Source organism: Medicago sativa, chromosome 1 (genome assembly GCF_051527215.1).
Source record: "Medicago sativa cultivar Bolivia chromosome 1, Bolivia_mono, whole genome shotgun sequence".
Classification (NCBI taxonomy): domain Eukaryota; kingdom Viridiplantae; phylum Streptophyta; class Magnoliopsida; order Fabales; family Fabaceae; genus Medicago; species Medicago sativa.
The window spans coordinates 56,923,604-56,949,788 of record NC_140749.1 but is presented as its reverse complement, the minus strand read 5'-3'; the positions used below and the strand labels follow the sequence as shown (position 1 = coordinate 56,949,788).

Sequence of the window (26,185 nt, the reverse complement as noted above, 5' to 3'; positions counted from 1 at the left end):
TAGATTGAGAAAGAAATCCAATACAGAGAGATTCAAATTTTCTTGTATTAGATTAAATAAAAGGGAGTTGGGGTTCAAGAACTCTTATAAGCTCTATTGTTATATCTTGAAAATAGAACAAAAAAATAAAGAGATAGTGAGCTCGTAGAACATGTGATAATTGATGTCATCTTAACATCAAACAGCTGAGATTAATTACTTCTATGAATATTAAGCTTCCAAGCTAATAACTAAGAATATTACTTTACAAGTTTTGTTAATTTTGATATTTTCTTCACTTTGATAATTTTTTATAAATAAAAAGAAATGATGAGGTTGTTACGAATTTTGTATTTTAGAGAAAGCTTTTAGCAAATATAATGAGCGCATGAGTAACATGTGGTTCTTCATATTCAGGGGTTGGGATTTGAACCCCTAACCCCCTACTTATTTAACTTTACGCAATTTTTTTTTTAAGGATTTAATCAAATATTATTATTATTATTATTATTATTATTATTATTAAAATTAAAAATAAGAAATCATTTTTATCAAAACATTCTTAACATAAATGAACCCACACACATACAAAATTTATGTTTTCTATGTGTGTGTAGTTTTAGTTAAAATTGTCATAGGAAGAACTTAGTGATGTTTAAAATTTAATTTATATGTGTCGAAAATGCAAAAAGTTAATTTGATTTTACCATTAAGATATATTTAAAGATGACTAATATAATGACTTTTTGACTGAAACATATTTAATTAATTATCCATTTGACCACTCAAATATTAATTTAAAATGTTTAAAAATTGAATGGAGTTAAACCATAATGACACCTCTTCTGCAGTTTTAAAATAGAAAAATCATCAACTACATTATAAAATTCATTTTTAAATGATGTTTTAAAACAAAAATATCATATAGTTTATGGACAACTTTCATAAAATACTATTTAACCTTTTTTTATTCTTTGTTCTGTTATTTTTTGGACTTTTATTATTTCTCCTTTTGCGTATTTCTTCAACTACGAAAACTGCTTCTTCGTTGTTTTATCTGTATATCACACTTTTTTCCAATTGTTTTTCCTTTTATTTTCCTTGTTTTTCTCTACGTTTGCCCTTTTTTAGCATATATAATATTTGGCAATGAATTCACACTTTTAATACCTTCTACATCCTCTTTTCTCCATTTACGTGACAATACCCAAAAGAAAAGGTAAAAGTTCATCTCACAATTGTAATGCTCCTCTATAATGCGATATAATTGCTTTTTTTGTTTAATTCCATAAAATCATGTGAGTAGGTGTGAAAGTAGATTGTGTATTTTTTTTTATGCAATTAACTTATATAGTGTTTTGCTTATGTTTGAACTTTAATTGTTTTCCATATGTAGTGTTGTAATTGATGATGAACAAAACTTTCATAATCTTCTTGGGTGGAGGATTTATATCCACTTTTTTTTACAAGTATATTCATGTTTTTGCCAAGCAAGTTGTTAAATTGTAATTCAAATCTCTTTAGTTTTGTTTAGTTTGTTTTAGGGTTAGTTACTTGTTTCATAAGTAACTAACTATTTCCTTGTTTTTACTAAGTTTGTTACACCTATAACTGTTACTTGATGTGCAAGAAATAGGAGGAACACTTGTGTATATATTCTGATTCCTCATTGAATAATAGCTAATGCATTCACTTGTTCATACTTTCATAATCTCTTAATCATTCTTTCTCTCCTTCTCATTCTTTCTAAACTGTTTCTTAATCTTCAAGTCACATAAAATCATAAACCCTAGAATCAATTGTTTCCCCTAACACAAGTAAGGGACAAATGGAGGGGTGGGCAGGTAGCGGCCTTGGCCTCTCCCTCCCATAACCAATTAACATATATGTTTATGTAATAAGTATTAATATTAATATTGTATCGGTATGGGACTAAAAGGTTCAATCCAATTATTCATTAGAGTCCATCAACCTAGGTCCATCGAAAATAACACAAGAAGGCCCAATAGACATGCCAAGACAAAGACTATCGGGGTCACCACCTCGATGATACACGTGGCACGTTACATGATACAATATTCTAGGTTACAATTATAACAACCACAATGAGATACTAGGAATCACCTGGTTCCACCTCGAAAACCGACATAGCGCTTACATGTCCCACTGTCTCAAACATGACCAACATATGTATATGTCATTCCTATGTATCAAGATCTCATATGAATCGGTTAGATGTGTTAACTATGTCGAGTTCTGTTACAGTGAGTATATTATCAGATATACCTTAGTCATTCCTACTTATAGAGGACTCACTTGAACCAGAAAGGCATCCTCGCCAATCTAGAGGGTTAGTTTTTCTGATATCCTGATTAACCTCATAACAAACCAAATTAAATCTAAGGAAAGAAAATTGCAACTAACAAGGAGCATGTCATCAGATCAACAACTATAAATAGGGGGCCTTCCCCCCCAGGTATGATCATTCCACTTTATCACACTTAGGGTCTATTTGGTAAGCCATATAAATGAGCTTCTAGCTTCTAGCTTCTAGCTTTTAGCTTATAAGCTCGTTTGACAAAAGTAGCTCTATTTGGTAACACTTTTTCATCATGAGCTTATAGCTTATTTCACGAGCTTATAAGCTATTTTTCAGAAGCTATTCCAAGTAGCGTTTGAGCTTATAGCTTTTAGCTTATCATGTTTTATTCCATTTATACCTTTACCACTTTAACTAAAACCCATGTTTACCCTTAATAATTAATTTATTATAATTTAAAACAAAACAAAACAAACCCAGCTGCGTATGTATGTCTACGTATGTTTTTTTTTTGTTTTATCCTTCGTTCCTTTTAACAATTTTTTTTAATCTTATGAATTGATTATTTTTTATTTTATTCTTAAAATAAATTTGTAAACTTTAGTTTTTTTATTAATGTATAATAACTGGAAACTTAATCGAAATAAATTTATAGCTTCTCATTTTTTGTCTCATTTTTACCCTTATCAATTTAACAAAATCCATATTTACCCTTTGTAATAAATAACTACGTTGAAGAAACTTCTTCAAAAAGAAAACTACGTTGAAGAAAAACATGACACTTTTAATCCCAGATTTCACTTTAACTAAATATATATGCTCACGCTTTTATTTTTTTTTTACAAAATATATGAAATTTTAAATATTTTAAATATCAATTGATACAAATTTTATAATGCATTAAAAATACCCTTTTATGTCATTTTACGTTTATAAGCTAGTTGAACCGCTAATTTTACCAAACACTTCAACTAGCTTATCAGCTAAAAGCTATTTTTACCAAACAGAGCCTTATATGTTGAACCAAAATGGGTTTTAAATATGGCTCATATGTTTTGATGATAACAAATAATGAAAGAACAATTGGATATGATAATGTGTGTTCAATTGTGCAGGACCATAGAATTAAATTCTAACTCTTAAATCAAGTTTTAATTATGAAACATCAAGACTTTGAATGCATAAGATAACATCTGAAGCAAAAGAGAAGCTTATAAGACTTGGAACAAGATTTGAAGAAAGGTAAACCAAAAAGTCAACATTCTGACCAAAAAAGAATTTTTGTTCAGAATTATCTGAAGGAGTGAAGATCTGAAGGATGAAGCATCTGAAGGTGACGTCAGGCATTGAAGACTCTGAACCAGTTTGTTGTTTTCTGAAGGAATGTCGCGATCAGACTCAGGGTAGTACAATTTGTGTCTTCTGACCACGTGTTGAAACAAATAAAAAAAATTCAAGGACAACGAGAATGTAACAGATCATTCTATTAGAAGCAAAGAAATTTCTAATGACTACTCAACAACATTATCCATTTGCGGAAACATCTAAACGTCTCTGATCAAATATCTCAAGGACTAAATTGATGTGTTGGCACCTTTTCAACGACGGCTCTCTCATTCTCTCCTATATATGGACCTGAGTAGTTGAAGAAATATAACAAGACTTATATCATTTTACAAGTTTCTTTACTCTGTCGAATTATATAACGCACAAAAACTTTGAGAAATTCTTACAAACTTTCATATCTTAGAATTTCTTAAGTATCAGAAGTCATCTGAACTTAAATTTCTTACACAACTGATTGTATATCAACTGTAAAGACAATCTTATTTATTTGTTAAATTCCTATTGTAGAATTCTCCTTCTTGTGTGATTGAGCAAAGAAAGTCTCTTACTTGTGTGTTTAAGCAAACTGTAATCTAGTGAGATTATAGTGAAAATCCCTTCAAAGTGCAAGGGGACTGAGTACTCTCGGTTTGTGAGAGGAGCCAGTATAGTTTGATTATGTCGTATCTTTCTCTCTTCTCTCTCCTTTTGTTTAATTGATTTTCGCTGCATAACTCTGTTTCAGCTCTGATAAGAACTCTGCTTATGATAAGACTCTTAACTGTTTTTTATAAACACTTAGAAAAGTTTTTGAAAAATCCGACACACTTCAACCCTCCATTATTGTGTTTTTCTGACCTTCAATCGAGCTCAGAGCGCCTTGTATGTTGCTTGAACAATTAATCGTGCAACATTTAAAAGATCCTGAGAAAAACATGTCTTCTGATACTACAATGTTTCCACTTCCGATAAAAATTCTTACTCAACCAGAACTCTATCTTGGTATGGAGATGCTGCACAATTTTCTTGGTGGAAAAGCAAAATGTATATTCACACCATTAATTGGTGTTGATGATGAGTTTGTGACATTATTGAGGATGGTATTAGTTTCCCAATAGATTATGAGGGAATTATTGTTGATATGAAGAGCTTGTCTGATGCTTAGAGAAAGAAAGATCTATAGAAAGCATCATAGAGTTCGTGGAATTTTAATCTTTCAATCACTTCACATTTTTTATATCATCTTTTCAATTGATTAATAATAATATATCAAATAGTTTTATTATTTGTGATAACAATTGTTTCACAAGTTTAGATTTGGTATGAGAGATTTAGTAAGTTTTTGTTGGAAAAGGGTTTTGCTCGTGGTAAGGTTGATAATACCTTGTTTAGCAAACTAAAAGGAAATTATATTTTGCTAGTTCAAATTTATGTTGATGATATCATATTTGGTCTATAAACGAAATTTTTGTGGAGAATTCTCCAATCTAATGTAAGGAGAGTTTGAAAAGTCTCTTATTGGAGAGCTTATGATTTTTTCTTGATTTACAAATAAGACAAGATGAAGTAGAGACTTTTATTAGTCAAACAAAATATGCATTGTAGGTGCTCAAGAAATTTTAAATAGATAGCAAGCTCATTTCAACTCTCCTGGTCTCGGCATTAGAGATTGATAAGGATGAACACACAAATGAAAAAATAAATAAAAGAGTAGTAGATTAAATGTTGTGACCATAATATTTTTTTTAAATATTTTGTATTTGTGTGTATCCAAACATTTTTTGCTTGAAGTTGTGTCCAAGTAAGTGTTGCTAAGCGGTAAGAGCAATAATTTCACCCTAAACCAATGTTATTTGGATGGTGCCACAAGTAAAATAATGTTGTACTATTTCCCAGATTTTTCCACATTTAGATCAATAGGTGTCATCATGTCTCATGTTATGAAACATGACATCTATGGAAGGAAAGACAGAAAAACTATAAAACTCTTGTATTGATAAGATAGAGTACTATTACAAATGAGAAACATCAGTTACAAATTTACTACCTTTTATTTATATGCACTAACTATCTAGTTACTATATGACTAACTTATATCTCCAGCATCCCCCTGCAAGCCTATAAGGTGTGCATAACACTTCTAGCTTGGGATGATCAAGACAAAATAACGTCAAATCTAAGTCCATTTACAATGGTTAAAAAACTCAACACCCACTTTTTCAATTCCCAACACTCCACATCATTTTATCTCTCTTTCACCTAATAATTCAACACTCGTTCAACTTTTACCCTCTCCAATGGTTTTTCATTCAACACTCTACCCCACCACTTTTTATTTAATATTCTTATTTAATTTTATATTTTTGTTTTTATGATTACATAAAATTACAATTATCGATTATAATTAAATTAAAATAATAAACACTTAACCATTTATTTTTTAGTGTTTTTTAAAAACAAAATTTATTTAAATAATTTATTTTTATTTTCTTAACTTAAAATGTAATACAATAAACTAAGCACGGGGCACACAAATAACTTAAAATGTAAGACAACAAACTAAGCACGCGACACACAAATAACTTAATTAGTACGATACAAATCATCTTTAATCACGAAACATTCCAAACTTTGTCCATATGTGCTTCACTAAATCTGCTTGCAATTCGTGATGAACATTTGGATCACGCAACTCGGATCTAGCACGCACGTGATTTGCAAAAGCGGGTAACACCTCGGTCGAGTATGGTTGCAGTGTACTAGATCCACTTTCCTCAGATTGCTCAAAATCGGCCCAACGTTGAGCATATGTATCTCGTTCATCCTCAACAATCATATCATGTAATATGATGCATGACCTCATGATGAAACCCAAATCGGCTACGTCCCACAAGCGAGCTAGTTCACGGATAATTTTAAATCGAGCTTGAAGCACTCCAAATGCAACGTTCAATGTCCTTCTGACATCCCTCCTGATTTTTTGCAAATAACTTATCGGGTTCACTTTGAGGAAGTCTAATCGATTTGACGAAAGTTGGATACGAAGGGTAGATACCATCAGCTAGATAGTATGTTGTATTATAGGGACGTTGATTCACAAAGAAATTCACACTCGGAGCCTTTCCCTGTTCCACATCATCAAACACTGGTGACCGGTCTAGAACATTTATATCGTTCAACGTTCTAGGACATCCAAAAAAGGTATGTCAGATCCATAGATCATGAGATGCAACTGCTTCAAGAATAACTGTGGTGGCTCCCATATCCCCTAGTAAATTGACCTTCCCATGCTTTAGGACAATTTTTCCACTCCCAGTTCATGCAGTCAATACTCTCGATCATCCTTGGGAACCCCCGCATTTCACTAACATGTAGTATTCTTTGCAGGTCATCTTGGGTTGGTGCTCTCAGGTACACTTGCTCATACAATCGTATGACTCCTTTACAGAATCTAAGTAAGCACTCCAATGTTGTAGTACCTCCTATTTTGATGTACTTATCGACCGCATCTGCTGCCACACCATATGCTAACATTCGCATTGCTATGGTACATTTTGCTAAGGGTGATATACCTTCTTTATTGGGTGCATCAACTCGTTGGGTGAAGTATTTATCACTACTTGAAAGGTCCTCAACGATTCGAAGGAAAACATATTTTTGCATCCGGTACCGACGACGAAACATTGCATCGTCATATGTAGGATCATTGGCAAAGTAGTCGTCAATTAGTCTTTGGTTTGCCGCTGCATGATCTCTATTGAGATATTTTCTACTACGAGGTGCAATATCTTCCAGTATTTTGTTTCGACGCTCTCTAAATCGGTTAACCATATAAGTTTCTTCAATTTCACTTTTTTGATTGTAGGCTGCGATATCAAAAGGATATTCTGATGGATTCATTAATAGTTTTTTGTGATATTAGAAGTAGATTGAATGAGATTTGGGATATTGGTATCAATGGATCTATGAGTCCCTATATATAAGTGCATTGAGTGGTAGACACTTACGGATTTGAAATATGTTATTGTATAGAGTTAATTATCAGATAAGGACAAGATTCGAAATTGGTGGTACATATTCAAACACAATAACCCATACATTAAAGCCAAAAGTAACGGAAAATTATTAAAGCAAACACTACAAACTTGACACCACTGACAATTATTAAAGCAAACACTACAGACTTGACACCACTGACAATTATTAAATCAAACACTACAGATTTGACACCACTGACAATTATTAAAGCAAACACTGGGGACTTGACAACATTGACAAGTTTGACCGAATACAGACAAATACTTGATTGAAATTAATTTTCAAACAGCTCTTAGGCCAACTTTTCAAACAGCTCTTTCTTCCGCTCATCGAGATGCTCTTTGGAACTTAGCTTTATATACAATTTCATTTTCTTAGTATGAGTCCTTTCTTTCATCAATTTGTTAGCCTCCTGTTGCATCAAGGTTGTCTTGTCCAATCGTTCAAGCTCTTTCTCCTTGAATTGTTTGTATTCAGCCCGCTCGTTGCCCACCTCCTCTAAGGCAGCTTCCTTGCTTTTCTTTTTACCCTTTTTTTAGCTGCCTCCCTATCCATTGGACGAGCACTAGATCCGACAGACTATGAGCCACATGCATCACTCTCGTGAGATCTCTTAGATCCGCTATTTTATGAGCCAATATTTCCTCCTACTTGACTACCATAACGTGGTTGATCACGAAGAGCGTGTCATTCTGCCATTAAAGTAAATTGAACATTCTTCCCACTTGCGTATAATTCCTGCTCTTTTGGCAAAATATCATTCTCCGACCAACCGCTTCCTTGCAACGCTTAGCGCCAATCCATTTAGCCAGTATTTTGTTCATATAATTAAAACGGTTTCGGCATGCAACTCCATCGCGCGGAGGATCGAATGAGCAATGCTCATTACAATACTCAGCAATTCTACCCCAATATATTTCACCTTTCTGGTTTCTCCTGACAACACTTCTTGTTCCATATTTAATCCACCCACTAATTAGCACCAAATTTTGTTAAGTGTTCCATGTTGGTTGCTGGTTTTTCTTGTGATTAGGAGTTGAATCCTCTGGATTTGGAGTGACTTCATTAGCACCTGTCATGCCACCAAGAGTTATTTGTGTTGAAAATTCGGGAAATTCAGGTGCACCAACACTGAAAAATTTTCATTCCCCATTGGCATATAACCATTAAACGGGGGTGTTTGAGATGGATATCTCATCATAGATCCATAATATGGATTAAAGTTTGGAACATAGGATAAGTGGTTGAAATTTGGTGCAAAACCAAAATTAGGTATGTTTTGAGGACGTTGGTTGGAAAATTGATTTGGATTTTGATAATTGTTGGGATTTCGGTAGCTAAATGGGTAATTAGAAGAATTCTGGGTGTTGAAATGATTATTATTGGGATTCATTTCACTAAAAAGAAGATTAAAACTTCAAATGAAAAACTAATAGAAAGATAATAATAATAATAATAATAATATTAAGATAGTGAAAAACTTTGTTTTTTTTTTTTTTGTGTCCAAATCAAATGAACCAAGTCTCTATTTATAGACAAAAAAAATCATGAATTTTGGTAAAAAAAAAATAAAAAAAAATTAATTTTCAATGAAATAATTGAGTTTAAATTATTAAGATGAGATAAATCCAGTCAGCCAATCAGGATGCGCCACATGTTATACCTTATCCTCTCACTTCTTCTCTCTCTGCGTCACTGTTTTCTTCACTCGCGCCTGTCGGCGCGTGCATCTCACGCGCTCGCTGTAGCCAACAAAAACGCAACGCGTGGCAACTGCTTCCTGGCTTTTTTCAGCATTCAACATGTTGAATACTTTCATCTCCTCTTTCCTCCACATCATTTCTCAACCAACTTCAACTCTCCATTGCAAACCCACCAAGTGTTGAAATTTGCTTTCAACACCATGTGGTCTAAAGAAAATACATCGAAGGCCAATGAAGACAACAAAGCCAATGAAGGTCTAGTAGCTACAAAGTGAAGCAACAAATCTGTTGTGTTAAAGGTTACTTATAATATCATAGGACCAACAATTCAAACTAGAACACGAACAAATAGCAACTCTTAAAGATCTCACTTTGATTTAATGATGAGATTTATCGATTTAATAGTAAAAAGAAAAAGAAAAAAATAACTTGTGCATGATACAATATTCATATCATTTAGCCACCATAAAAATAGCTGTGTGACCCAAAAGAATAAAAGAAAATAGAACATAAAGAAGTGTTTATTCACTCATGTAAAATGATACATGATATATACACGTGAATCGTGATCTAACTATATTTATACATGGTATAGTACGCATTTGATCCAACTATTAATTAATAGTTCCATCTCTACGACATTGCCCTCACTATTTTTATTTTATTTGTGTCAAAATCCTAAAGACAATATTATTGCAAACATAGATATTTGTCAAGACAAGACCAATTTCTTTCTGTATAACTTTTTTTAGCTCTCTGTTGGTGATAGGTCATAACACAAACTTTAATTTCAGTTTAGAAAATAAATCATGTTAACTCATGGCCTACACAAGTACAAAGATGCTCCCCAATATAGTAAAAAGGTTACCAAATAAAGATTGTTTTTATGTCTATTCCCATTGCTTCATGTTCCAAATTATTCAATTCAGTTCACACTTTTAATCAAGTTCCTGTAGTATAGAACCTACATGTTTATTGGAATAAATTTAAGTGCAATTATTCACAAGTGTGATAAACACTTCTGTCGGAAGTAATCAACACATTTCTCTGCTGAACAAATATTTTGTTTCAATTCTTTTGTAATTTAAGGTTTTTACATTTATTAAGGAAAGAGATTAATTTATTTATATCAACAATATAAAGTATGCAATCAACACATTTATAAAAGTATGCATTTGTAAAAGCTAATTCAAAAAGTAAAATAATGTGATTTGATTGAATGCATATGTACAAAAACTATACATAATCGTCATTGGTGTATACAAATTAAGGGTTTGTTTGTTTAAAATAAGCACCTTAGATTTTTAACACACTCATCACTTTGAAAAGGTTGTGTGTGTTAAAATCTAGAAGAAGAAAAAAAAATTCGGACCCAAATACGAAAAAATTTCATGTCCGACACCCTATGAGTATTATTTACATAAATGATCCATTTTCTCCAATTTTCTTTTTCTTTTAGTTTAGTAGCTTTACCGCCACTTAGTGTGGTTTGTATACACAGTTTTTTTGAGGGATTGTATACACAGTTTTTAAAGTTTTTTTCTTCTTCAGCTTATTTGATTTTTTTAGGTTTGATCTGACTTTTCTACTTTATATACCGCCACTGCAACTGGCTACAAACAAAACCAAACAGAAGCTAACACATATCAACATGCAAGGCAGCCATGTACTGTTGGAAAGAGCGCAGTTCAATTTCCGTTTTGGGCAAAAACTATTTTTTCGTAATTTTTCAGTTTTTAGCTGTACATAGCCGCCTTGCATGTTGACACGTGTCAGCTTCTGTTTGGTTTTGTTTACCGCCTTGCTGTAGATGTATATGTAGTAGAAAAGTCAAATCAAACCTGAAAAAAAAATAAAAAAAAAAACTTCAAAAACTGTGTATACAGCCGCACTAAGTTCTTAAAATCTTCTCTCAAAAAAAAGTTCTTAAAATCTAACATGAAAGTTTTGAAAAAGGATGGAATACTGTATTTGACAAGGCTGAGTTGGACAAGTTGGAAATTTAGTTCCATATCTTTATCAAGAATTGTGTTATTGGCCTGGATTTTGTTTTGAATTATATGGGCCACTATGTTTCCACTAACATGAATATGCCTGCTGCATAGTTGACCATCCCTTAAAAGTTGGTAGGCCACATTTTAATCCATCTATTGATCCTCAATCTGAGTACAAAGAGTGACAGAGAGGATCAAACTCACTTTTTTGTGACTGTTCTTTTGTCATTTTAGGATTGAACTCTCTGAAACTACTGCTGCTACAAATATCTGCATCTATATTGCTTTTTTCACCCCTTCTGTTTGATCCATATGGATCTTGCAAAAAAAATTTGGTTTTTCTATTTGTCTCATTTCAATCCATGTTAATCATATTCTTTGTAAATTCAGAACATGTCAGGAAGTAAACATGGCTCCCTAAAATCTGAAATGGATTCTTTGCAACAACTTTGTGACGCAGTTATGGCTCCGTTCGATCTAAATAAACGAACGTGATTATTTCACTAAGTGAAGCTAGCTAATTGTGTAATCTGGACCAGCCAATTTAAAATCAATGGTTGAAATCAATTAATACATGAAATTGCGCGAACATACGGCTACAAGAAACTCAAGTCCCCTAAAAATGGACCTCGATTCACTGCAGTTAATAAATTGACTATCACGCATTCACACAATCATAACCATTCAATTAAGATCGGACGGTCAACACTTAATTTCGATATGTTTAATTTTATCATAAAAAGTAAATCTGCCTCTTCTATAACCATCAAATCGAGATCGGACGGCCATCGATATTCCAACTATGATGTACACTTTTAAAATAAGTAATAAAAAATTGTGACGTTTTTAGAAGTGTACATCTAAAGCCACTTTAGGGTTAAAATAGAAGCTCTCTTATTTTAAGTTAGGATTGAGATGTTATTTTGAATCTTTGATTAAATTGATTTCATGTTTGATGAATGATTTCAATCTTTGGTATCAGATATGAATGCTTGCTGACCTTGATCCCATATTGGAACCTACCTCTCTTGAAGGGATTAAATTCAAATATGCATGTGGTCATGATATCAATGCCTAATGCCCAAGTAAATACAAACAGGAACCAAATTCATGTACTATAGAGTAATGAGTGTTGAAAGTACACATAAATAAATGGAAATAAAATAAAATACGAGTACTTGAATATCAACCATCAAAATACTAGTACCAACCACAACTAGCATCAAATTATACTCCCTCCGTCCCAATTTATTTGACCCCTTGGCTCATTTCACACAGATTAAGAAAAATGTATAAATAAAGGGGAAGGTGGAATATATTGTATTGGGAATGATAAAAGTAGTATTATTTAGTGTTATATTGTATTGGGAATGATGAAAGTTGTATTGAAAATTGAAATGACTCAGTTATTTTGGGACACTTTTTTTTAGAAAATGGGTCAGATATTCCGGGACGGAGGGAGTTGTGAAATAGAGTACGGAGTATAATGATATTATATATTGGGAAAATATTAACAAAAATATGTATTCTAGTGTCATTAAAAATCATTATGGATATGTCTCACATCAATTGGACCATTCATATTATTATGATTCAAATCCCAATGCCTATATTTTCCCACCAGGCCACCACTGTCTTACACTCAATAATAAGATGCAGGTTGGCAACTATTTTTGACCAAATCCAAACCCATGGGTGCCAGAAAATATTGATTCATTGCTCCAAACTGACATATATATGATGAAATTACAGCGATACTGTATAAGAAAATGATGGAAATCATGAGAAATTTAAATGATGTTATGAAAAAATGTAAGTGTGAGTGAGTGTGTTTGATAGTTGTTACACTAACACTTGAAATATTTTTCACTATGTTATGTCTGGCCTGCTTAGTGAAATATGACGTGGGAAGATGATAAAATATAATCAGAAGTCTTGCTAATTACAGTTTTTATGTGATTTTGTATTAAAAAACCCCGTATCCAGTTCAATGGTAGATTAATCTGAGAGAGTGGGACACCAACCCCACCGTCCATTAGCGATAACCTCGTTTAAAGTTAAGAGTAAAAACTTATTATAAATTAGCTCACATAAATTTGCATCAGGAGCGTTCAAATTGAGATTTTGAGAGGAGCATTTTTCAACATCTCAAGTTTATACCACCAGGCCAACTCACCTGGATTCTTTGTGAATTTACTAAATACTCTTCTCTAATAAGACTATATTCTTATTTTTTTTACCACGTTAATTATCTGTAAAGATTTGGTCTTTATTCTTCTAAGCTTTGGTGCTTATAAGCTTAGCTAAGCAGTACAAATACTTCCACTCAGAAAGTAGTGAGTTTGATTCAATAGCAAGTCTATGGTTACTCTTGCATAAATAAAACAGAGTTTCTAATTCCATTATACATTTGGATGATCAAAATGTGTGTCCCAACACAATACTACAACAAAGTCAGCAACTTAGTACATAAATAAATTCATAGTGAGTTTGATAAATCACATTGACACTATGATCTTGTTGAAGCTTCAAAATACAGTATTTAACAAACTTACGAGTTACGACACAACACAACCTAATTTTATCAAATTCATCGTCAATTTAAACATAAGACTACAACAAAGTTAACAACTTCGTATATATTTAGACCGAATTCAAAATACAATTTTTACCGAATTTTGGATAACCCACCGCGATTCTATCATACTCATCGTCAGTCCAAACATACACTTACCAGACACCAATTACATCACATAGTCAAATACTACTAGAACTTATTTATACAACAAGTTAACATCCACGTGATCATCTAGAACAAGACCTAGAAGTCACGTGAGTTAAGGTTAACGTGAAACCCAGATGAAAAACCAGACTTAACAGAGAAAACTCCATTCCAAATCTCAGTAAAAGCTCTTACAATAATCCCATGATGTTCCTTCGAATTCAGCTGAAGAAAACAGTTCAAAAGCTCTCTAAGATCATCCTTTGAATATATCTCATTCTCCAATATCATCTGCAACATTGAATGTCGAAAATCAAGATAAGGGTCATCAGAATCTTTCTCCACAGCTACTCCTTCATTTCCAACTCTTCCAAATCCTTTCAATGATGATTTCTCTGAGCCGGACGACGTGTTTGTTCTCGGTGTTGTGTTGGTTGTGCTTGTTGAAGTTTCGATAATGTCTCTGTCTTTCTGTTTCCAAATGGTTGAACTAGAATTGTTATTAAGGTGATGTTTTTTGTGGTTTTGGTAAGTGGGGTTTTTGTGTTTTGGTTTTGTGTTGAATATAAAACCAAGTTTTGGTCTTGTACATGTTCCACAACCAAGGTTTATGGAGACAGTGTTTAAGGTTAGTTTTTTTCTGGAGGTAGACATGTTTTGTTTTTGTTAAGGTTTCAATGTTCTGTTTGAAACAGAGGATTTTGAAACAGAGGCGTGAAAAGGAAAAGAAATGCAATGAAGTTTGTTGGGAATGTGAGTGGATTTTGGGAAAGAGGGTTTTGGTTGGGATGAGAAAGTGAGATGAAAAGGTATGTGTGAGTGAGATAATGTTTAAAATTCACAATTTATGAGTATTTATTCGGGTCTCGTTAACGAATTGGAAAATGCTACTTCTCAAGAAAAATAGCTTCAAGAATTTTTCAAGACACAGTTGGTAAATTTTAATTGGATGATTTATTTGTCCACTTCCTATTTCTCAGCCACACCTCCTTGAATTGTGGCAAATAGTGCATTGTGATTGGCTACTCTTTATTCTTGAAGAATTCTTGATGTTATTTTTCTAGAGATATAGCATTGCTCTAACGAATTTCCTCCAGACATTATTTAAGAATCTCATACTCCCTCCGGTCCTTTTTACAAGAGACAAATCACAAATGGGTCAACTAAAGTTGATGTATTTGGTTCAAAATGTAGACCAAATACATCAACTTTAGTTGACCCATTTGTCTCTTGTAAAAAGGACCGGAGGGAGTATTTAACAATTATTCTTTTAAAAAATTAAATATTTCTACGAATTTCAATATAATTAATACATAAATTTTTATTCAAATTTATAATTTAAAATATTTAAACAGGGTTCTGAAAATACTCGTTAACATTTCCCCAATTATTTTTGCATGTTAAGGTGGTGACCAACGAGGGACCTTGTTTGTTGAACTTTATGTATGACAAAGTGATCTGGACCGCAAATTTTTATTGGGAATGGGATGTATAAATAAATGTTTGTTAAGGTATTAACATGATGGCCATTGGATCACGTGTACATCAAGAATAATCAGCCTTTTGAGAGATTGGATTTTAACGTGTTAGGATATTTTCTTCCTCGTGAGTCATACTCCCTCTTTAGACCAAATACATTAGGTGTTGAATGAACCTAAAAAGTGGTTTTTTGTTTATAAATGTGACCGGAGGAAGTACAAATTAATTTGGGGTTTCTCAAAAAATTATTTCAGAATTTCACGTCGAGGTACGGACAACGTGTTTATTGTTCTAATTCCAAAGATTGAGAGTTTGGTTAAATTGAATGATTTTCGTTCAATCTTTTTACGTGGTGTTATGTACAAGGTGTTATCTAAAATCCTTGCAAATAGATCCAAAGGGGGTGATCCAAAAAGTAATAGCAGAAACTAAGTTTGCATTTTTCGACGGTCGTCAACCGATGGATGATATATTAATTGTAAATGACCTAGTGGAAGAGGCCAAAGGGAGGAAAAAGGAAGTTTTGTTGTTCAAAGTCGATTTTGAAGAAGCATACTATTCGGTAGATTGGAAATATCTTGACTATGTGATGGAGGGAATGGGGTTCAATGTCAAATGGATAAAATGGATACAGAATACCTTCAATCAAGTCTCATGCTAGTTCTAGTAAATGGTAGTCCTATAAAAGAATTCGGTGTATGAAGGGGTTTGAGGCAAGGTGATCCTTTGTCGCCTTTCGTATTCTTATTGGTAGCCGAAGGTTTCAATGTAATTATGTCTAAAGCAGCACTTCAGTTGAACCTATTTGAGAGGTATCACTTTGGATATGAAGGAATCAAAGTGTCACATCTTCAATATGCAGACGACACTATGATTGCAAGTAAGAAGAGCTAGAAAAATGTATGGGTTATTAAGTCAATTTTACATTTGTTTAAATTGGTGTACGATTTGAAGGTTAATTTTCACAAAATCCTTTTAGTAGGGGTTAATATTCAACAATCTTGGATGGAGGAGGCGGCTGGAGTTTTAAATAGTAAAGTTGGTGCCCTACCCTTCAAATATTTGGGCCTTCCAATTGGAGGTAATCATCGTAGAGAGGGGTTATGGAAACCAGTTGTGGATGCAATGAGGAATTGTTTGTCCAAATGAAATAATAGACACTTATCTATTGGTGGTAGAGTTATCCTCTTGAAGTTTGTCTTGTATGTTTTACATCTCAATTTAGCCTTATTAGGCAAGTGGGAGTGGAGAATTCGTAATGAAAAAAAAAAGGTATGTTGGTTAAAGCTTTGTCTAGTAAATACGGGGAAATAAATGGTAGAGTAAATAGGCATGTGAGACATTCCTCGGCATGGTGGAGGGATTTACAAATTATTGAAAGAGGAGTGTGGGGATCCAAAACATGATGGTTTGTTGAAAAATTATCTAGAAATTAGGTAACAGAGAAGAAACTCTTTTTTTTATAGATCATTGGCTTAAGGGTATAACAAGGGAGAATATGTATCGAGGTCTCTTTTTGTTGGCTGAAAACAATGATATCAGCGTGAAGGTTTGAGACAAGGGGATGGGGAGAATACTTATGAGGAAAAAAAGAGTAGAGTTGGAAATAATAGATAAGGTGCAGCGGATACTACTTAATGAATATGTGAAAGACAAGTGGAATTGGTCGAGAAATGGTTATTCGTTAAAATAGCCGAATATTCAAGGGATCTTGCAGCGGTTTGAAATGGTTTAATTCATCTAAAATTTTCAGTTTTCATGTGGAGAATATTTCAAAATAGGACCTTGTTGAGGGACAACTTAATTAAAAGAGATGTCTTAAACGAATCTAAAAAGTTTTGTCAGATTGGTCATGGAAAAGAGGAAAATGTTTCACACTTATTTTTTGGTTGAAAATTAGTTTCAGAGTTTTGGCAACATATTATAAATTCGATGAAGATTAGATATCTAATGTTTTACACAACACAGTGAAGCAGAACTTCATTCAGTTTAAGGGATTGATTGATAATGGAAGAGTGTTAACAGATTGGTTCAACGTCATCTGGTCTGCTTGCATTTGGGTAATATGGAAAGGTTGTAATGGGAAAATATTTAAAGACAAAAATGGATTGGTGGAAACTCGGCTAGAAGATGTAGAATTGCTATCATGGTAGTTAAATAGAAGATTACATGGGTTCATCTATACTTTCAATGAATGGATAGTAAATACAATGGAATGCATGAGAATTAATGGTTAGTAAATACAATGGAATGCATGAGAATTAAGATTACAGAGTGAAGTCTTGAAAAGGTGAATTGGTGCTTCGTAGAATAGTTCGTGTGCGTGTGTAGGGTGCATATCCAGTGAGAACCAATATCTTATATGAGAAACGAGAACTTTCTATATCAACCATCAGATTTAATTAACTTGTGAAATTTAATTATTTCCTTAAATCCTTCTGTGTAGCTGATATACAAAATCACAAGTTAACAAATTGAGCTACAATTTAGGAACGATTTACTCTCTAGTTTTTTGTATGGGATCATTTGTTTTAAGTTTTAGTTGGTTGTTCTTATTGTTGCATTTTCATAGGTTGTAGGAAATTTGTAACAACTTTTTTGACTCCAAAAAATTGTTAAGAGACTTAAACACTCTCTTATATATAAGAAAAGATAAGATAAGATAACACAAATGTGAGATAGTTTATAATTGAGGTTAGAATTATAGTAGTTTATCGATGATCGGCCAATTGGTTGTTACTATCTTTCCTCCTTCAATTTGGTTCATTCTATCTTGGAGTGACCAAATTTGAGATAGGTGCAACGCCGATCTAGTTCAAATAAGCTTTGTAAATAAACAAGACTTAGTGTGTATTCATTAGTTTACTAATACTTTAGGTGGTGCAGCTTATTGGCACTTCATTTATTCCTAAGGTAGGTGTTAGATGGTTCCTGAGACATTGCATGCAAGCCTTATCATTTATTGCATGTCGTTCTTAGACGTTATGTCCCTTAAGGTGGTGCAGGAAATAAGATCATGTGTTGCACTGTATGATGAGACGATGTGTTCATCTTGGATGAACCTGAATCTTGTTCCCTTTGGGCTTGTGTAGCACATTCCCAACGGGCTTTCTTTTTGGACGACCCATGAGAGATTTGGGTTTGGTCTTTTAGACTCGTACCATTACACAATCTAAATCAGGGATATGACATTTCTATGTTAAAAAATATTTTTACCAAATCTATTGTAAATATAATTTTTCTTTTACTTGTTTTCAATGTCTTTTCTTGAGATTTAAAAGAATGGGGAAGGGGAAATTTTTATTAATTAAAGAGACATTAATGGTCATTTTACAATGCTCCTTTGAGATATTTGAACTCAGCACCTTAAGATTACAAGGTTGACCTCTTACCACTAATCTAACAACTGAAGTGTGAGGGTGGAAAACTCAAGAAATGTGGGTTTTTATTGTGTTCATCGTTTTCTTAAATATTTTTCAATTTAACCATTTTCATTAAGGCAACTTGTTTATAAAAGTTTGATCGTAATAGTTCTTTATCAAAGCATTTAACTTCATTTTCATCAAAATTTTCTCATCCCTCATCACTTACCCAGTTGCCTAACCATGATGATCCTATCACTTACCCAGTTGCATAACCATGATGAGTTAGTGGACAATGTCATGATTCCTAAGTCTACTTTGTCTTCTCACACCCATGAGGTCTTGTGCTCAGAGTCTCTGCAGAATATCCTAAGTGTTTAGTCACTCATGAATTTTAAAAAGTTCCAATACTAAGAAGGGTACAAAGTGGGATTGAGTTTGTATCTAAGTGAAACAAAGTCATCGGAAGGATGATAACTCTCCTTGATAGGATATTACAATTCAATTCGTATATCAATTCAAGAGTATTTCTAACTTCTTGATTGATTTACAAGTAATCTAGATACTCTCGCTTAAGAGGATATTTTGCTAACTTTCTAAATCACTGTTCTTGGATTTTTTTCTTTTGATTTCATTTCAAATAAGAACATATTCTTTTTCTTTTAGGTGCGGGATTTTGAGCATTTATATTGGTTGTTGGACTTCACATGGAAGGATATGTAGTTTTGAGATATCGGTGATGATTGGAGTAGCAACAACAACAATCTCAACATGAGTAGTTGCTCTTTAAATAAATTCGAGAATCCTATCGTTGGATTACAACAAGAGATATAGTTGATACAAGAATACGTACTCCAAAGTACAAGTATTTGTTGTCTCTCTTTGTCTTTTAAGTGACTACTCTGTTAAAGAGCTATGAGAGAATCATTTCTAGGTACTTTGAAGATCTTAATAGATTCTGATCAAATAAGAGCTAGGCATGTGAACTTCAGTACTTTATCCAGATGATTGTCTTGATATTTGAATATATCAATCACCCAAATGATCACCAACTTCAAACGGTGGCTTGGATGACTTGGCACATATGATGTGTTTGTTAACAATGTGTTGATTCAAGAATTTGCTTGGTTTCTAAGATCTTGATCAACTTGTCTTTGACTTGATGACCACTTGTCATTTCCTCAAAAATAGTTGCACCTCTTTCTTTTTTTAGACATTCAATTGTTGCATTCGAACTATATCTGGTTGTTCAAAACCAAACCAGATCTAATAGAAAAACCCCAAACTGAACCATACCAAACTTAAACAGCAAAAAACCACATTTGATTTGGATGTATTCATATCATTTTTTTTACTCAACCCCACTGTTTAGTTCGATTTTTGGTTTTTATTTTACCAACCAAACCAAACCAAATTGCAACATAAGAAAAACACTAACTAAATATATGTCTCCTAGTCCAATATTCATAGAAACTCAATTAGAACTTTTATAAAATGACATATTTTTTGCTCTTGTTAAGTTTCTTCTTTGTTTTTTTATTTCTAAAATGTATTTATGTATTACTTGAACTTTTAGAGAATGATAAAATATTAGACTTTTGTATTTCTTATAAAATATGATTAGTTTTTGTCCACTTTTTAATTTGGTTTATGTTGTTTAGACCATTATTGGATGAAAATGAAATTCTAATGTTGGATGAAATTTAAAACATTGTTTTAAACATTGGTGGAATTTTTATTTTATTTTTTTAGCTTTTTAACTTGATTTTAATGTTGAAAACAAAAAATTGTATGTCTCGGAAAAAAACCGCACCAACCGAACAAATCCAAATCGCATTGGTTTGTTTTGATTTTTATTTTAAACATCAACCGAACCAAACCAAACCGTATGTTTTTTTATCTTGCGGTTTAGATGACAAAGCTTACAATCTGCACCGCGAACATCCTTACAAACTAGAAGTTGACTTTATCCTTTCATTTGTCTTATGTTGCTTGCTCTTAGACACAATTAAATGTCTATTCCAATTATCTTCTGCATACATAAATTATATATATTTGAAAATTGTGTTATATTTGCGTTTGGTCCCTACAAAATCACGAGCTTTAAAGTTTAGTTCCTTTTAAATTATAATATTAATTTTAGTCCTTTATAGTACTTAAGTTTGTAGGAATAGTTTTTTTTTAACAGACGGAATAGTCTATATTTTAGAGAAAAAAAATCAAAAAATGGAGATTTTAAGACCTAAAAAAGCCTTGTAAAAAAAAAAAGACCTAAAAAAGCACGCAAATAAAGATTAAAAGTGATTAAATTATTTTGATGGAATAAACTTCAAAGCTCATGATTTTGTAGGAATTAAAAACATATTTATCACTATAAACAGAGTTAACCCTTTAAAATTTACTCTATGATAATTATTACTCTATGATAATAGGTATATACTTTTCAATAATGAAAAGTTTCCCTATTTTTTGAGAGATTAAACATGCTACTTTTTTTTTGAGAGATTAAACATGATACTTTTCAAGCAATGTTTTTTCTTTATCAATTACTATATAGTCAAGTCTGTGAATTTTCCAAATATATTATATACCTTAATTGGGGATGTGGTTTTTTCTATCTTTTTTACTTGAAAGGATGGCTTTTTCTTTGTTAAATATTAATACTTGCTACTTCAACCGAATATACTTCATTTTTAGTCAAAAAGAAGAAAAAAAAATCGAATATACTTCATTTGGATTCAAATATCAGAGAAAACAATTGATGATATTAGTCAACCTTATTTGATATTATTCCTATATTAAAAAAACAAATCCTTCTTTTTCTTTTTTAAATTATCCTTTCATTTTTTTTTGACAAAAAAATTATCCTTTCATCTAATTTAATTTTTCATGAAAATTTATTGAGGTAATCCTAACTATTAAAAATGTGTTTTGTCAAAAAAAAAACTATTAAAAATGTGTTAACATTAAATGTGAATATTTCCATAAGCCGGAATTTGAAATGTAAAATATTGAATAAGTTTATCCATGGTTATACCAATAGTTTTAACCATGTCAAAAGATGAATCTAATAGACGATTTCTAATTATCAAAAATCACACGGTTATGTTACTTTCAAATTGACTGCAAACATACCAATCAAAACGAATGAAGACATTCTTTACCTATTTTCTATGTGATACCAAATCTATAAACTACATCAAATGACAAAAACTTTTGTTTATCGGTTTACAACTGATACCTAACCAAAATAGTTTCAAACATATGTTAAATATGGAGAATAAAAATATTGTATGTTCGAGTTCACATCCTAACACATCAAATGTTCCATCCTAATCTCATATACATATACATAACAATATATAACAAACTCTTTAATATTTTACTAACCCAATTATGAGGTTATTGACCACTCCACCATTATAATTAGATCATTATATCATCATATCTATAATTAAGCTTTACCCAGCCAATCTGCCACACTCACAACGTGCTCTTCCACTAAATTTGTTCCCTTGTTAACAAAATTAAGTTAAATTAAATATTTCTATTAATATTAATCAAACAACCAAACACTTATCCACGTCCTATAAAATTCATAAAAAAATCTCAAAATGACCAAATTACCCTCACTCCATTTCATGTCCAACTACTAAACCGTGAAACCATCCGTTTTGAAAGAAAAGTTACCCACAAATGTCTCAAATTCACAAACTAACACAAACGGTTACATTCTAAATTTAAAGAGAATCAAACACACCCCTTCATTATTTTTCTCTCTCTTCTAATTTTCCATTTTCCTATTATTATAAATTAAAATTTTCATTCTACTATTGTTACATTGTTGAGCATATTTTTTGTTGCCTCTGATCAAAGGCTTCTTTCTCATTTTGTTTCAAGAGAAAGAGAGAATCAGAGGCCATTCTTTCAAAAGAATAAACTTCTTTACCTTCTAAAGAATAAAAAAAAAAATACTTGAGTCTTTGATTTTCATTTCAAGTTTTGTTTGGGGCACCCTAATTACCAGACTATAGGTTTGATAATATTTGGGTGCCTCTTTTTCAATTGTGGGACTCAGAATCTAATTCTAAAACGACAGGTGATGTGATATTCATGCAACTTTTTTCTCAACTTTTTTTTTGTTGTAGAAAATGACATTTATTTTTTACAATAACATGCAACACGACAAATTGTTATTTTTGCGACATTATTTTGGTTTATTTTTTGACATGTTTTATTCAGAATTGTTTGGTTTGATTTTCAGGTTCCCACAATTTGTATTTGTGTATATTATAGCGCGGTTGAAAATGTTGGGGGATTTCATTAATCGTTGCCTCATGTATGTTCATTTAATTTTGAGAAAAATAATGGATGAATATTTTCCTATTTATTTTTGATTCATTGTGATTTTATGTTATGTTACATTCTTATAATTCATTTTGAATTGCAGTCTTCTCCTAGGGTATGCATACCCTGGATTTGAATGCTATAAAACAGTGGAGAAAAATAGGGTTGATATAGAGGAACTTCGCTTTTGGTGCAAATATTGGTATATAATCTATAATCTCATTTATTTTATTTTTTTTGCAATCAAATTCTTCTGAAATGGATATGATGATGTTGAAGAATGATGACAATATTAGACATAATTTTAACCCAGTTGTTAGGAAATGAATCCTTTCATTTTTTTTTAGGAAAATAATGTTCCTTGAAATATCCAATTATGAAATGTGTTGAATTTTTTTATTTTTATAGACATAACATTGCATGAAATGGTACATATAAGCTTCGTTGCATTTGAATCATGTTAGGGTGTAATTTGCTTCTCATCTATTTGTAGGACTATTGTGGCACTCTTCACGGTATTGGAAAAGTTTTTGGATATATTTATTTCATGGTAAGTCTTGGAACTTTTTAACAATAATATAGATACATACATACATACATATATATATATATATATAGTTTTTTTTTATTAAATCTATACGTGTGTTGATTATTTAACTTCATGTATGAAGGCTGCCAATGTATGGAGAGATGAAGTTGGTGCTCTTTATCTACATGTGGTATCCTAAAACTAAAGTAAGCCCTTTCCATTTTAACATAGTCGTTTTTTCCTTGCAGTTATTGATTAATTTTAATGATATTTAATATAATTGTTATTGTTATAAAATATTTTTTCAATGAAATTTATAATAAATAGTTTAACTTTGATATACATCTAGAAGTGTTATTTGTTGTAAATGCAGGGAACTGGTTTTATTTATGAGACAGTTTTGAGGCCATATGTATCAAAACATGAGAATGACATTGATAGGACAATACAAGAATGGAAGGCTAGGGGATGGGATTATGCCATATTTTATTGGCAATATTTAGCACAATTTGGACAAACTGCTTTTGTACAAGCTCTTCAACAATTGGCTTCTCAATCTTCAAAACTTTCTGCCAAGCCCACTGCTCAGGTAAATTTTTCCTTCTAATAGGAACTACCTAACCCATTTGGGATTGGCCTAGTGGTTGGCTTGAAATCTTGGAGTTCGTTCCTCTTAAAATCTTAGGTTCGATTCGCTCCAGTGCCAGTTTCAGTGGGCAAGTCCATACAGAGCTAAGCTCTGGCGTAAAATGGGGCCTCCGCAAATGGACGGTGGGATTAGTCCCCTTGGATTAGTCGGTTCTTGGATCGGATACCAAACTTAAAAAAAAATATAAAAAAAATTGGAACTACCTTGATTGATTTTTTTTTTATTTTTTTTTATATTAGCCTCTAAGGTTTGATTTGATATGCACTTAGTTACATTTGTTTTTATCAAATAGTGCTACATTAATTAATTGCAGAAAAGTGAGGAGCAAGGTGAAAACGCTCCAACAATGAAAGCGTCCTTCATGAAGCAAAATAGTACACTAACCAAAAGCAAGAAATGGCCAACAAGTCCACCATCAACACCAACTACAGCACAAGTTAACGTTGTTGATGCCAAAACCGAATATGTGGACGAGGAAGAAGATGAAGAATGGGACCCCGAACCTATCACGGCAGAAGAAGGGAAGGATGGACAACGCGTAAGCGTGAGAGACAGAATCAACCGAGCGCGTGCACGGCTCAGAAAGTTAGATTCACAAAACCCTCGAACCCCTAAGACCCCACAACGTCGACAATCGTAGAAATGTACATAACTACATACTATATAGTCACTTTATTCCCCGTAAAAATCAAAGTGATGGGGGAAATGAAATTAAATAGACTCTGTTTCTCTTTCTTTCATATGTTCAAAAAATTGTCATTCATTTATACATTGTGATTTTGGCATTATAATACTTGGTTTGGTTTGCATTGAATTATTACAAACAAAAAGAATGATATAATTTGAGCCAAGAAAAATAAGAAACATGTGTTATATTCTTCAATCACGCACTGAAGCAAAGAATTTGGTACTTGACCTCTTTTTGATTGCATTTGCATGGGAACAATTTATGGATCGCCATACAAACAATATTCCAAAAAAAAGCTTTCAGAAAAAATAAAAGTCTAGTTTTTCTCATATTAATAACTTCGAAAAATAGCAACAGCAATCAATAATAGAGAAATACACAAAAGAGTAATGATATTTGTACAACCATTTGATAACAATTTTTGTGATAACTTTCTTTTTCTCTTTTTTTATTGGTCTAAAACAATAGAAAAAAAAATATACGAAAGAGAGAATAAGAACATAACGTGAGTAAGAGAGAAAAAAATGTTCAAAATTAACTAGAGAGCGTTGTGTTGTACAATTGATATTCTAAATAAAAGCACATGTTCTTTCAAAAAAAGTAACGATATTTTTACAACAATTTTATGACAATTTTTAAAATAAGAATTTTTTCCCTCTTGTTTTAGGAAAAAACAATAGAGATCGAGGATAATGAGAGTATGAGATGTCTTAAAATGATTATATAAATCTCTCTTTCGAAAAATAAAAGTCTTATGTTTTTGTCATATTAATAACTTCAAAAAATTATTCCCTCAAACAAAAACAAAAAAAAAAAGAACTTCAAAAAATACCAACTAGTGTTTGGTCTAACTGAATAGACTATAGATTACAAATTCAAATTAGAACCCAACCGAAAGAAGTGTTGCATTTAGTTTCTTTAGGATTACCTTCTTGTGAGAGCCTTAAAAGAAATATATATAAAAAAAATAAAAAAATAAAAACAAAAAACTTCCAACATTAACAGTGAAAGACAAAGTCCGATAATATGGTAACCTAAAATATAATATA

The 26,185-nt window shown here is 32.0% G+C and overlaps 3 protein-coding genes and 1 pseudogene across 3 annotated transcripts; 1 reads left to right on the top strand and 3 right to left on the bottom strand.

Annotated features, from left to right (window-relative positions):
- Window positions 1-6,862: 6,862 nt before the first annotated feature.
- Window positions 6,863-7,525, bottom strand: LOC146955651 (uncharacterized). Its single transcript, XM_085748900.1, has one exon. The coding sequence runs from the start codon at window positions 7,523-7,525 to the stop codon at window positions 6,863-6,865; it is 663 nt and encodes a 220-aa protein (XP_085605026.1).
- A 412-nt stretch (window positions 7,526-7,937) lies between these two features.
- On the bottom strand, window positions 7,938-9,056 carry LOC146955650 (uncharacterized; annotated as a pseudogene).
- Window positions 9,057-13,720: 4,664 nt separating this feature from the next.
- On the bottom strand, window positions 13,721-14,907 carry LOC146955649 (transcription repressor OFP6-like). The gene has a single exon (XM_085722435.1). The coding sequence runs from the start codon at window positions 14,734-14,736 to the stop codon at window positions 14,182-14,184; it is 555 nt and encodes a 184-aa protein (XP_085578561.1). The 5' UTR covers window positions 14,737-14,907; the 3' UTR covers window positions 13,721-14,181.
- A 7,742-nt stretch (window positions 14,908-22,649) lies between these two features.
- Window positions 22,650-25,334, top strand: LOC146955648 (putative HVA22-like protein g). Its single transcript, XM_085722418.1, has 7 exons — window positions 22,650-23,022; window positions 23,188-23,262; window positions 23,374-23,472; window positions 23,764-23,820; window positions 23,942-24,005; window positions 24,173-24,388; window positions 24,762-25,334. Exons 2-7 carry the CDS (start codon window positions 23,231-23,233, stop codon window positions 25,086-25,088), a joined length of 795 nt encoding a protein of 264 aa, XP_085578544.1. The 5' UTR covers window positions 22,650-23,022; window positions 23,188-23,230; the 3' UTR covers window positions 25,089-25,334.
- Window positions 25,335-26,185: the final 851 nt, after the last annotated feature.

Bases quoted from the DNA above. Each gene is read 5' to 3' on its own strand.
- LOC146955648 (XM_085722418.1), top strand. From the start codon at position 23,231: ATGTTGGGGGATTTCATTAATCGTTGCCTCAT. The intron at 23,473-23,763 runs GTATATAATCTA...ATCTATTTGTAG, and splicing joins CGCTTTTGGTGCAAATATTG to GACTATTGTGGCACTCTTCA. The intron at 23,821-23,941 runs GTAAGTCTTGGA...TCATGTATGAAG, and splicing joins TTGGATATATTTATTTCATG to GCTGCCAATGTATGGAGAGA.
- LOC146955649 (XM_085722435.1), bottom strand. From the start codon at position 14,736: ATGTCTACCTCCAGAAAAAAACTAACCTTAAACACTGTCTCCATAAAC.
- LOC146955651 (XM_085748900.1), bottom strand. From the start codon at position 7,525: ATGAATCCATCAGAATATCCTTTTGATATCGCAGCCTACAATCAAAAA.